At 46.2% G+C, this 13,467-nt stretch overlaps 1 protein-coding gene across 1 annotated transcript in view; it reads left to right on the top strand.

The window, feature by feature from the left end:
- npc1 (Niemann-Pick disease, type C1) overlaps window positions 1-13,467 on the top strand; it is a 37,873-nt gene that overhangs the window by 6,915 nt on the left and 17,491 nt on the right. Inside the window, exons 5-10 of the mRNA XM_052088388.1 lie at window positions 1,668-1,835; window positions 1,909-2,158; window positions 9,902-9,984; window positions 10,079-10,449; window positions 12,840-13,066; window positions 13,181-13,281. Of these exons, the coding sequence (XP_051944348.1) occupies window positions 1,668-1,835; window positions 1,909-2,158; window positions 9,902-9,984; window positions 10,079-10,449; window positions 12,840-13,066; window positions 13,181-13,281 (1,200 nt within the window). The remainder of the gene's footprint in view (window positions 1-1,667; window positions 1,836-1,908; window positions 2,159-9,901; window positions 9,985-10,078; window positions 10,450-12,839; window positions 13,067-13,180; window positions 13,282-13,467) is intronic.

Raw genomic sequence — 13,467 nt, 5'->3', positions numbered from 1 at the left:
AGTAACCCCCCGCCCCCTTCCAGAATGGTTTGCCCCTGCAGCACGGGGAAGTGCGTGTGCTTGTTTGTACGGCCGGCAGTTTCAAATACAGCGGCACATAATGAACACTGGTGTCCGGTGTCTCGTTATTCTTGAACAAACATACAGAAACGGACTACTGTGTTGAAAGCAAACTTGAGGATAACGAAGTATGCAACCATGGTTTAAATCCACTATAGGCTGAGTACTAGTGTACCTTAGATGTGCACTTTATAATGTTATATTGGTCTGTTTTGATTTCATAAAAAAGCTGTTAGAGCAGCTGTTGTGTGACAAAATATTTTTTTCACCGTTATTGATGGACAGTAATATTGTGTGAGAGATTGTGTGAATAACTGCACCAAGTGAAAAATTGTTCACGTAAAGTTGAAAATCGAAATTGTTATTTCAGTAAATATTTGCATTTGGCACATAGAAAACTGATTCATGATTCCATGTTGATGAGAGCATTAAAATGGGGACAAAATAGGACAAAAAATGTAAAAGGAAATTCATAAACGATAAAAATGTGTGAGTAATCACGATTAATTTTTTAGTTCATTTGAGTTAATCATGACAGTTGCATTTTTAATTAGATTAAATATTTTAATCGTTTGACAGCTCTAATATATATATATAGGGATTTATTATTTTATTTTGCATTCTTCATAAATGCCATTATTTACTTTGTTTCCAGTTGTTTGTTTGATTTTTCTGATGAACACACTCATTTTTGCTTCTCCTTTACAGTTGTAGATTTGGATTTTGCGAAATATTTCCTCCAACATTTCAAAATGTACAAATATCGTTAAAAATTCCGTCTACTTGCCTAATTCATGTTTTTTTTAGAGCAAAGCAATGTATCTAAATACGTTCTCAAACAATTTCCATACCCCAAGGCCAAGCAAACCCGTGTGCTGGCGAAATGTGACTTTAATGCAGGGGTGTCCAAACTTTTTGCCAAGGGGGCCAGATTTTATGTGGTAAAATGTCGGGGGGCCGACCTTGGCTGACATTCTTTACATTGAACAACAATATTGTTCAACAAATTTTAGTGAGCCAGTCTGTTTCACATTTCCATTTTTATTTTAATTTCAACAATCTTAAGAATTTCTTTTGGTTCATTTGAAACATGTATAGCACATGCAACTGCTTATTCACTTGACTTTTTCTTAAACAGAAGTCTCCTGAGTGCAAATTGATTGATTTGAAACATAAAATGTATCACCATGACTTTTCAATAGTCACAAAACCTTTGACTCGAACAACAGGGAAATGAACAAGCAATACACATAACCACAACTGCAAGGATCATTTGAAATATGACATATCAGTCAATATAAACACGGAGTGATGTCTTGTTAACTCGTGAGTGATGCCCTCTAGTGTCTAAATGCTATTACTCATTTAGTGAATGCTATTACTCATTTAGCCACTAGAGGGAAGCAGTACTCTATGAAACATCACTCACCAGTCTACGAGACCTCAGTCAATGCAACACGTGTTCCATTGCGCCCAACCTGCGGGCCAGACGGCGCTGATTTTATGACAGGGGCCGAGGGCCGGATGAAATTCGACCGCGGGCCGTATTTGGCCCGCGGGCCGGACTTTGGACATGCCTGCTTTAATGGATGCTGTCCCTTTTGCAGCCATGTACAATGCCTGCCAGGATGTACAAGCGCCGTCCAGCAACGTGCCGGCCTTGTCCTTGCTGTGCGGCAAAGCCGCCCAGTACTGCAATGCCACCAACTGGATCCAGTACATGTTTGACATAAACAATGGGCAGGCTCCTTTTCCTATTGTACCAATATTCACAGGTAAATATTACCCATCAGAAAAATATACATTTTTCTCAGTATGTCAATTTTTGTTCTTTTAAATTGATTTTAGATGTGCCGGTGTTTGGCTACACCCCGATGAACAACAAGACATATGGCTGTTCCGAAGGTCTGGACGATGGTTCAGGTCCTTGCTCCTGCCAGGATTGTACCAAAGAATGCGGGCCTGAACCCCTCCCTCCACCTGTCCCGCCTCCTTGGACCATCATTGGAGTGGATGCGATGACTGTCATTATGTGGATCTCTTACATCACCTTCCTGTTCGTGTTTATCGGCACAGTGCTCGCAGCGTGGTGCTACAGGTAAAAAAAAAAAGTTGTTCTCTATAATCTCTTGATTTTGTTTTGAATTCTATGTGCTCCACTCAGCTTTCTGATTTGAACTGTTTTTAGCTGTTTTAACGTATAATGTAATGAAAGTTGAAGCGTCTCTTGGCAGTTATTCAATATCGGTATATATCGCGATAGACACATCAATCAATCACATCAATCGCTATCAATGTAATATGCTTTCAATCAAATTTTCAATCGGAAAATAATCCAGAAGGAGACTCCACCCCCAGCATTCTGCTCGCTGTAGACGGAGGCCGTAGCATGGCGTCAGATTTGTGCCACAATTATAATCACATCAAAGGAATTTTGGAGCACAAAAATGTGTTTTGAGTTCAGCAGAGTCGCTGCCTGCCCGTCTGCCAAAGAAGCAGCAGCTGTACCAAGGAAGAAGCATGCGTGCGTGCGTAGCTTCGCGTTTTCAATGACCTGTCGCCTCACTGCATCTATTGCAGTAAGATGACATTGTGCAAACTAACACCTTCGGATAACCACATGGAATACAAGTCAAGGAGTTCTTGTCTTTGATATTATAACAGTGACTTTTAGCCGGCTCAGATGCTCAGAATCGCCATTAAGGTGCAGTCAGGTAAAACAATAACCTGTCCTATGGCAATAATGAGCCTGCTAACAAATTTACAGTAGAACTAAGGCGGTGGTTCAGCTGTAATGCAGGCATCCCAAGAGAGAATATGTTTACGACACAGATTGTATGAACATCACAAGAAGGTTCATGTAACTGTATCAACAATGGGGTGTATAAGCACATTCAGTGGCACTGCTTGAGCGAGACGCATTAATGTAAACAACATTGCACATTACACTTCTTTATAATATACATACAACATTGTATGTTCCTTGAAAATTAGTTTTACTCGCAGAAATTTTGAATGGGATTTTTCTTCTGGATTCTTCTGGAGTTTTAATCTATCCAAATTATTTTAATCAAAAACAAAAATCAATGTATATGTGTCCATATCGACCAATAGGAATTACCAGTCCCTTTATCGTGACACACTTTTCAGCCATATCACCTAGCCCTACTAACCACTATTCTCATCCACGACAAGCTTATTTTCATACTCTGGGACCATGTTAAGGGCTGTTGACACGGCACACATTTGCTCCGGCGCTGCACCAATGTAGTTTGTTGCGATATATTTTGCACCGCAGCAAATTGTGAGGAGCGTTCACACGTACAAAGCCGCTGAGCGTGCCAACACCGGCACAGCATCGGTGCAGCCCCACTTGGTTCACACGGCAGTTTCTGCAGCGGAGCAAAACGACAGAAAACAAATGAGTTGTCATGTTGGTTCTTTTTAAAACGTACTGTATTTACACAACTCAAGCGACTACTGGACATGACCGCCCCCAAAAACGTAAATCAATGATGACTTCAATGACACTCAGAAAAGCAAACACATAATGCACCAAACAGAAAATCAAGAGAGGAAATCACAAAATAAATTATATGGGAGGCGGGGGGTTGTGAACACACAACAAAGGAACAAACTACACTAACAACTGCGAGACAGTCCAGTCTCCTACAAAAGGAAAGATGTTACAAGCCAAGTCTTGTGTCGTTATTAAACAAACACATGACGGAAGTCCGACAGAGCACGAAAGCAACGTATTTTCGCCGTACGTATGCTTCACGAGCATTTGCTCTGGAGCAAATTTAACCCAGTTGCATTCACACGTACAAATTTACATCGGTGCTGTTTCGCAAACGAGCATTTGCGCCGTAGCAATTTTTTAAACCACCTCCCTGAGGTGGATCAAATTTGGTCCGGTGTAAGCCTTTTTCCGGGCTACACCGGAGCTAATTTGCACGTGTGAACGTTCTACTGGGGCAGCCCCGTCGTAGCACCGGCCCGAATCTTGCCGTGTGAACACCCCTTTAGATGTATGAGAAGTGTCGCCTTGTGGGCCTTCTAGTCTGGATGATGGCAAATGGTCAATTAGGAAAATGAGATGCCAAAAACAAGAATGGCAATTAGTCGAGCCGGGGTAGTAAAGACTATTATGTTCAAACTCTATTTGTACTAGTGACGAGAACTGAGGCTGCTGAAAAAAAAGTTAAGCAGTAAAAGTCACAAACTAGCTGAAACGTGAGATAAAATTGAACCAAGACCTGAGGATTTTTTTTCCTGCTTGGCTCTCGACGAAGGCGGACACTTTTTTACTCTGCTCCTGCCTCCCCACCTTTCCCCGCCACTCAGTCTATGTGCTGTCCTTCTCTGACTTTCCTAGCCTCCTGCCATACTTTCATCCTAAAACAAACCATGGAATTAGTTGGCTGGTCACTCGATGCCATCGACAAAATTTTCTCGACGAGAAGAGCAGACAGTGGGGAGCCTACTTGCCCCTTGGGGACATTTGCTGCTGGGTACACCCTAGATCCCTGGAGGAAGTGGAGAATGGTGTGCCTGTCAATACTAGTAATGGCCAAATGAAGCCCCATGAAACAATGAAGCTTTGCAGCCCATTGGTTTGCACATGTAACAAAGCTTTATGGTGCTTTATACTCTATGGCGCCATCAAGTGGTCCAGAAGCCCAACAGGTCAACAGTGTTAAGATTTCAATGGCTATTTTGTGTTAGTAATTTAGTATGTGAACAAAATACAACAAGTGCTAAGGATAATTTGTTATTCATTTTTATTTTGAAATAATAGATTTCCCACAATGGCTGGCTTTAAACGGTTTCTTGTTTTGGACTATTCACAGATGAAGCTGGGGTGCAGAGAAATGAGAGTGCCAGTTTATATAAATTTGCGTAGGTATGGCCCAGTTTCATGGCTCTCCTTGCTCTCATGCCATCAAAGATGGCCGCTTGTGCGCCAGTGTGTTCGGCGACGCTCCTGCCATTTCGGGTTTTTTTACTTTTCGCAATGCTTGTTACCTCCCTAACAGCGTCTCGGTTGGTTTATGATCGCCGATCGTTGTTATTGATTCAACAACACGTCGGAGATTCGGCCGCGTTTTGGCAAGACGGTGGTGGAAAGACGCTACCTCCGTTCTTGGCTAACCTGCCGGCTGATCTCTTCCGCGTTCGCTCGCTCCCTTCACGAAAGCGCCGAAAGCGCCGCCGCCGCCGCGGCAAACGCAGTGGTCAGCTCGTGAAACTGAAACGGGATCTGAGACACACTTCGATCGCTCCGGCGTGGTGTGCCCTCGACCCCGTCGCCTCGTGCTTGCTAACAGTCGTTGGCTCTCTCATCGTGCCACGGCATTTCTACCCTGCGCGCCTTTCTCGGGGAGGAATTCAGCGAAACCTTTTGACGGAATTCCCCCGGGCTCGGCGATTGACAGAGGGAAGCCATCCCATTGCTACTTCCACAAGGATCGCGTTGTTAAACGCCCGGTCGCTGACGAACAAGACCCATATTCTGAGGGAGTATTTTCTTTCCAATGACTTGGATTTTTTGTGTCTGACGGAGACTTGGGCAGGTACCGGTGAGTACAAAGCTTTGATTGAATTGTTACCACCTGACTGTGATTTCCTCGATACCCCGAGGACATCAGGACGTGGTGGAGGTACGGTAAGCATTTTTAAGAACGATTTCAAATGTAAACGGTGCACATTCACCACATCTGCCAACAGCTTTGAAGCAACCTTCTTTGAAGTTGGTCGTGTTTTCCCGGTGCTTTGTGCTGTCATTTACCGTCCTCCTAAATACAACAAAGACTTTTTAAGCGACTTTTCAAGCTTTCTTGCGGAAATCAGGCTGAGATATGATCGTATTCTCCTAATGGGGGATTTTAATATCCATGTATGTTGTCCGGAAAAAACGCTAGCAAAAGACTTCTTAAGACTTATCGACTCTTTTAATTTTGTGCAGTATGTGACCAGCCCGACACACGAACAAGGACATATTTTAGACCTTGTCCTTGCTCATGGTATAACGGTGTCAAATCTGGAAGTCCTTGAAAATGGAATTTCTGATCACATGGCAGTTTTATTTGACGTAGTCTTATCGCATGCTGCTGTGAAATCTGGCGCTCCTAGTTGTAAACGCCGAATTTTTAACCCTCGCACTGCTAGTCGTTTCTCTGATGCCTTTAATAACCTTTGCGTACCCTCGTCTAACACAGAGGAACTCACCTCTTGGTTCGACTCGTCATGCCGGGCCATCCTGGATTTGGTGGCTCCTTCAAAAATTGTGCTGCCAAAGCCTAAACCCGAGCCATGGTTTAACGACATTACCCGCGCAGCTAGGCAGGAGTGTCGCAAAGCTGAACGCAAGTGGAAAAGAGACAAATTGCATGTCTCTTCTCAAATTTGGAAAGACAGCTGGCGTATCTACCAGCTCACAGTAAAAGAGGCCAAAAGAAAATATCTGTCGGACCTTATTCTAGCCAACCGTCACAACCCTCGTGCACTATTTAAAACGATAGATTCTGTACTCAAACCCCCTCTGCCTACTTGCTCGGATTCTTCAGCCGAGATGTGCAACAGATTCCTTCAGTTCTTTATTGATAAGGTCTCTACAGCTCGGATTCCGGTCCCAAATACCGCATCTGACCCCTCTGTCCATGTTCCATGTTCAGCTGTCCTAAATTCTTTTGATACTGTGTCCTTGGCGCTTTTGGAGGATGTAGTTCGCCAGACGAAGCCATCTGGCTCCCCTTGCGACTCTCTTCCCCCACGCTTCTTTCAGGAGGTTCTCCCGAGTGTTGGTGCATCGGTCTTGGATATCATCAACAGCAGCCTTTCTTCTGGTGTAGTTCCCCAACAGTTTAAACATGCTGTGGTCCAACCCTTGATCAAGAAACCTGGTCTTGATCCAGATGAGCTGTCAAGTTACAGACCCATTTCCAAACTGCCTTTCATTTCCAAAATTCTGGAAAAAGTGGTGCACATGCAGTTGAAACTTTTCTTGGATGAACATAACATCTTGGAGGTCTTCCAGTCAGGTTTCAAGACGATGCATAGCACGGAGTCAGCCCTGTTACGCGTTTCTAATGACATCCTCCTGGCAAATGACTCTGGAGACCACGTGTGTCTGGTTTTATTGGACTTAACTGCAGCATTTGATACAGTGGATCACAGTATTCTGCTGACTCGTTTGCAGCACTTGGTGGGCATTGGCGGGAGTGGTCTTGATTGGTTTAGGTCCTATCTAGCTGACAGGACCTTTTGTGTCAGCCTTGGCTGCTCTGAATCACGCACTGCTCCCCTGTCATGTGGTGTTCCACAGGGCTCAATTCTGGGGCCTCTGCTGTTCTCGCTGTATCTGCTCCCATTGGGTTCCATCTTAAGGAAACATGGTATTCCTTTCCACTGCTATGCAGATGACTGCCAGATCTATGTCCCACTGAGCAAGAAAGACACCTTCTCATTAAGGCCACTCCTATCCTGTCTGGAAGAAATCAAAACCTGGATGGCACAAAATTTCTTGAAGTTCAACGAAAAGAAGACAGAGGTGATATTGTTTGGCCCCAGTGGACCTTGTACATTCCATCCTGTAGACTTGGGCCCCCTATCTCCTTATCTGAAATCAACGGTCTCAAACTTGGGACTTAAACTGGACAGTGATTTCAAACTCGATCGGCAAATTGGTGCCGTTGTTAAATCCAGCTTCTTTCACCTTAGACAGCTGGCCAAAATAAAACCTTTCCTCTCACATGAACACGTTGAGACAGTAATTCATGCCTTTGTCACATCCCGGCTCGATTACTGCAACGCCCTGTACTTTGGAGTCAGCCAGTCCTCCATCAAGCGCCTTCAGCTGGTACAGAATGCCGCTGCTCGCCTCTTGACTGGTACTCGTAAGAGGGAGCATATAACTCCTACTTTGGCATCCCTTCACTGGCTCCCCATTCATTTTAGAATTATTTTTAAGATCCTCCTCTTTGTTTTCAAATCTCTGAATAATCTCGCGCCACCTTACCTCTCTGAGCTCATACGCCCCTACACCCCTGCCTGGCGCCTCAGGTCTGTGGACCAGTCTTTGCTAGACGTACCAAGAACTAAACTGAGGCTCAGAGGGGATCGAGCCTTTTCTGTTGCTGGTCCATCTCTCTGGAATGACCTCCCACTGAACATTCGGCAAGCCTCCTCGCTGCCCATCTTTAAAGCCCTCCTCAAAACTCACTTGTATTCTTTGGCGTTCGACTCGGCATGATTTGTCCTTGATTTTACTGCTTGGTGCTTTCTACCGCCTTATTACTTATTACTTATTACTGATTCGTCTTACTGTTTATTGTATATGTTAAATCGCTCCATGTACAGCACTTTGTATGCAGCGATGGCTGTTTGAAAGTGCTCTATAAATACTGTTGACTTGACTTGACTTGACATGCAAGGCTCTATAATGCCTCACCATAGATGAGGTGTTATTGTTGTATACAAGTTCCCTTGCACACAACAGACACTTCACCTGTGAAATAACAGCAGTTAGACAAAAGAACAAGCGAAAAGCTGCATTGTCACGTTTATATTAATGTCGTTTTTCTCCCTTACCTTATTGGAAGCAATCAAATTAAAATGTTCCCGTACAGGGGAGGATCGCCTTTTTCACACAGGTTCCATCGCAAGCAACGGACATGGCTCGACAAAAGATTGCACTAGTTGCACTGTGAGCACAGGTGTAAAAAGTACAGGAGCCCGACAGTAGTCTGTACTATGTTTGCAATGCGTCGAAGCACTCACAAAGTGTTTATGAGACTCGGCCGGCCGGCAAGGCTTCACGCGTCATCATTTTGTTTTGATGAAATGAAGCGTGCCTTGATTCAAGCTTCGTGGAAACGCCCCTCCCATTACTCAACACAAGCTTCGAAGCCTCGACCCATTTCGTCCCATCACTAGTCAATACTGTCCGTTGTGGATGTGGAAGACATCTACATTATCGGCCTTCTGATAGCCAGTATGCTGCTGTTTGGTGTTAGCAGTTTCCTGATCCATCGCAAAATTCAACCGACAGGAGCGGCTTTATTGGAAGTGAAGAAGCTGCCGGTCTTTATGGATGGCATGGCGCAGAGGTCCAACACTCAGACCCAAGCGGTGATTGAGCTTAAGCGCAAAATGGATGCGGTTTTGGAGCGTCACTTGCAAGACTGATAACAACTTGGAGAAGTTGGAATCCGCACTCAGAAAAAGAAATTGCGTATTTGGCTGATCGGCGCCATTTAAGAGACACAAGACACAGACTCAAGGCTGTCTGGAATTGTTGGCAGCCGTTCCCAAAACATCTGCTATCTTGACCTTTCCCCTGGAAGAACGTACGCATGGAAGTTAGTGCCCTAGCACCACCCCCTCCTTCTTGGCCATTGACTGATAAGCTAGGACCGTCTCCATGAAGACCTTGACGTAGCAGCTGCGGCCTGACACGCACATACAACCAGACAACACACGTGCATACACACCCTTGTCATCACCGTCTTCATTGTTCCTGGTTTTTCCCCGCAACGTGAACTGATCTGCTGAGCGCTCGAATAGACTGGGCAGCTCGCCGTTCGAGCCGTGTCTCCCCCCTCCCTTCCATCCGCCCCCTCATTACATGTTATGTCTTGTGACTTGTTGTAACTGTCATAGGCTTCTTTACGTGCTGGGCACACAGAGTACCGACGTGCCCTTTGTATTCCATGTTCGTTATTGTTTTTCATGTTTCTTGTGCAGAGCGTGCCTGATAAGTCCTAATTGCCCCACAGAGATAAAGTTTTCTGAATCTGAATTAAATGTACAAAGCTAGTTAATGTGTACCTTTGTTTAGGAAAAGGATAATTCTGTCGGAGTATGGGCCCATATTGGATAGTAATAACCCGTTATCGCTCAACAGCGATAATCCTGAAGCAGGTAAAGAGATTTGATTCACTTCACCTAAGAATCTCTTCTTTTAGTGTATGTAAAATGACATGTAAGCAAATAGTCAATTTATGTCTGTCCGCAGTCAACGCATCGTGCTGTGAAACGCTGGGAGAGAGTTTTGAGAACGTGCTGCGGGCGGGCTTCAGCTCGTGGGGCTCATTCTGCGTGCGCTACCCGTGTTCGGTCATTCTGGGCAGCCTGCTCCTGGTGATGGCGTCCTCGGGTGGTCTGGTCTACATGCGCATCACCACCGACCCCGTGGAGCTATGGTCGTCGCCAGGCAGCCAGGCGCGCCAAGAGAAGGACTACTTCGACAGCCACTTTGGGGCTTTCTACAGGACGGCTCAGCTCATCATCACCACGCCGCTCAACGAGACCTTCACCTACAAGCCCTACTTTGGAGGGTCCGACGTTCCCTTTGGAGCCATTTTGGATAAGGACATCCTTCATCAGGTGAGGTGGAGAATGGAACGAATATCTGTTCGGAAACGGTAATCATGTACTGCCATCTGCTACTTTCGAGCCTGTGCAAATTAGTTTTTTTGACTAAGCACTTAGTGGGAAATTCACATGAGGACCATGTAGATATAATGTATATATATTTTACTTTATATTTTCCTAAATCAGTGATTAAAGTACAGATGGTACTTTTTATAAGTCTTGTTGAATATTTCAGCTGATTCTATTTTTGTTTGATTCTATTTTTGTTCATTTTGTTTGATTTGAATAGTTTGTTTATTTTAGTGTTTTTTGTTGTATTTCATTTTACTAATTTGGGTGGACGGGCTAAGCGGAACGCAGCTTCGGTGGTCGCTGAGGCAAAAACCCGGGCATGGGAAAAGTTCGGTGAGGCCATGGAAGCCGATTTCCGGACGGCTTCGAGGAAATTCTGGTCCACCATCCGACGTCTCAGGAGAGGGAAGCAGTGCACCATTAACACTGTGTACAGTGGGGATGGGGCACTGCTGACTTCGACTCGGGAGGTTGTGAACCGGTGGGCAGAGTACTTCGAAGACCTCCTCAACTCCACCAACACGCCTTCCTCGGAGGAAGCAGAGTCTGAGGATCCTGAGTTGGGCTCCCCTATCTGTGTGGTTGAAGTCACCGATGTGGTTAAAAAGCTCCTCGGTGGCAAGGCCCCAGGGGTGGATGAGATCCACCCGGAGTTCCTCAAGGCTCTGGATGCCGTGGGGCTGTCCTGGTTGACACGCCTCTGCAGCATCGCGTGGTCATCAGGGAGAGTGCCTCTGGATTGGCAGACCGGGGTGGTGGTCCCTCTTTTTGAAAAGGGGGACCAGAGGGTGTGTTACAACTACAGAGGGATCACACTCCTCAGCCTCCCTGGTAAGGTCTATTCATGGGTGCTGGAGAGGAGGGTCCGTCGGGAAGTCGAGCCTCAGATTGAGGAGGAGCAGTGTGGTTTTCGTCCTGGCCGTGGAACTGTGGACCAGCTCTACACCCTTAGCAGGGTCCTCGAGGGGACGTGGGAACTTGCCCAACCACTCTACATGTGTTTTGTGGACTTGGAGAAGGCATTTGACCGTGTCCCTCGGGGGGGTTCTGTGGGGGTGCTTCGGGAGTATGGGGTACCGAGCCCCCTGATACGGTCTGTTCGGTCCCTATACTGCCAATGTTTGAGTTTGGATCGCATTGCCGGCAATAAGTGGGAATCGTTTCCAGTGAGGGTTGGACACCGCCACGGCTGCCCTTTGTCGCCGATTCTGTTAATCACCTTTATGGACAGAATTTCTAGGCGCAGGCGAACCGTTGAAGGGGTCCGTTTTGGGGGCCTCAGTATTGCATCTTTGCTTTTTGCGGATGATGTGGTACTGTTGGCTCCTTCAAGCAGGACTCTCCAACTCTCACTGGAGCGTTTCGCAGCCGAGTGTGAAGCTGTTGGGATGAGGATCAGCACCTCCAAATCTGAAACCAGGTTCCTCAGTCGGAAAAGGGTGGAGTGCCCTCTCCGGGTCGGGGAGGAGACCTTGACCCAAGTGGAGGAGTTTAAGTATCTTGGGTTCTTGTTCACGAGTGTGGGCAGGAGGGAGCGAGAGATCGACAGGCGGATCGGTGTAGCGTCTGTTGTGATGCGGACGTTTTATCGGTCTGTTGTGGTAAAGAAGGAGCTGAGGGAAAGGGCGACGCTCTCAATTTACCGGTCGATCTACGTCCCAACCCTCATCTATTGTCATGAGCTATGGGTCGTGACCGAAAGAACGAGATCCCGGATACAAGCGGCCGAAATGGGTTTTCTCCGCAGAGTGTCCGGGCTCTCCCTTAGAGGTAAGGTGAGAAGCTCGGTCATCCGGAAGGGGCTCGGAGTAGAGCCGCTTCTCCTCCACATCGAGAGGAGCCAGATGAGGTGGCTTGGGCATCTGATTCGGATGCCTCCTGAGCGCCTCCCCGGTGAGGTGTTCCAGTCATGTCCCACCGGGAGGAGAACCCGAGGAAGACCCAGGACACGCTGGAGAGACTATGTCACCCAGCTTGCCTGGGAACGACTCGGGATCCCCCGGGGAGAGCTGGAAGAAGTAGCTAGGGAGAGGGAAGTCTGGGCTTCCCTGCTAAAGCTGTTGCCCCCGCGACCCGGCCCCGGATAAGCGGTAGATGATGGATGGATAATTTTGGTGGAATTAATTACACTTTTATTTTTTTATTTACCTTCAATTCTCAGTAAGAGAATTGCATTTTTTTTGTTTGATTTTTACTGAATTTCTAATCAATGTAGATAGACATTGCAAAGGGACCATCCTATGTCATGATATATGCTGCAGCAAATTCAAAGCTCCAAAGTGATTTGAGGTTTTCTTTCTTTTAATTTCCCCCTGCCTCAAACCCATCAGGTGTTGGATCTGCAGCTTGCCATCGAGGCACTCGTTGCCCAATACGATAGCCAGAACGTCACGCTGAAGGACATCTGCATCTCCCCGCTGGCCCCTTTCAACGACAACTGTACTATCTTGAGTGTCCTGAACTACTTCCAGAATAGCCACGCTGTACTGGATCACATGCGAGGCGACGAATTCTTTGTCTACGCCGACTTTCATAGCCACTTCCTCTACTGTGTCAGGTTCACTTCTCCCTCACTTTTTTTCTTATGCACAGCCGAGGGGGTGAGAAATTGTTTAAAATGTAAAAAAAAAAGGGAGAGAGAATTGGTATAGAACACATTTCTGTCTTACAGCGCACCGGCATCCCTCAATGACACCACTATCCTCCACGATCCTTGTCTCGGCACTTTTGGAGGTCCCGTCTTCCCTTGGCTGGCGCTGGGAGGCTACGACTGTAAGCAGTACACACACTAAAGGAAGTACAGGGACAACCTTTTCTGTGGCATCTATCAAGTTGCATAATCAGAACTTACACAGGCATGAGATATACCGGAAATGTTCTCATTTTGGCCACTTCTGTCTTGGAAATCAAGGCCCGGGTGTCGCTGATTTTCTTTCATTTTAATGTAAAGAAAGGGGA

Source organism: Hippocampus zosterae, chromosome 15 (assembly GCF_025434085.1).
Source record: "Hippocampus zosterae strain Florida chromosome 15, ASM2543408v3, whole genome shotgun sequence".
NCBI classification, from domain to species: Eukaryota; Metazoa; Chordata; class Actinopteri; order Syngnathiformes; family Syngnathidae; genus Hippocampus; species Hippocampus zosterae.
The sequence above is the reverse complement of the archived record's forward strand: the minus strand, read 5'-3'. Positions and strand labels throughout refer to the sequence as shown.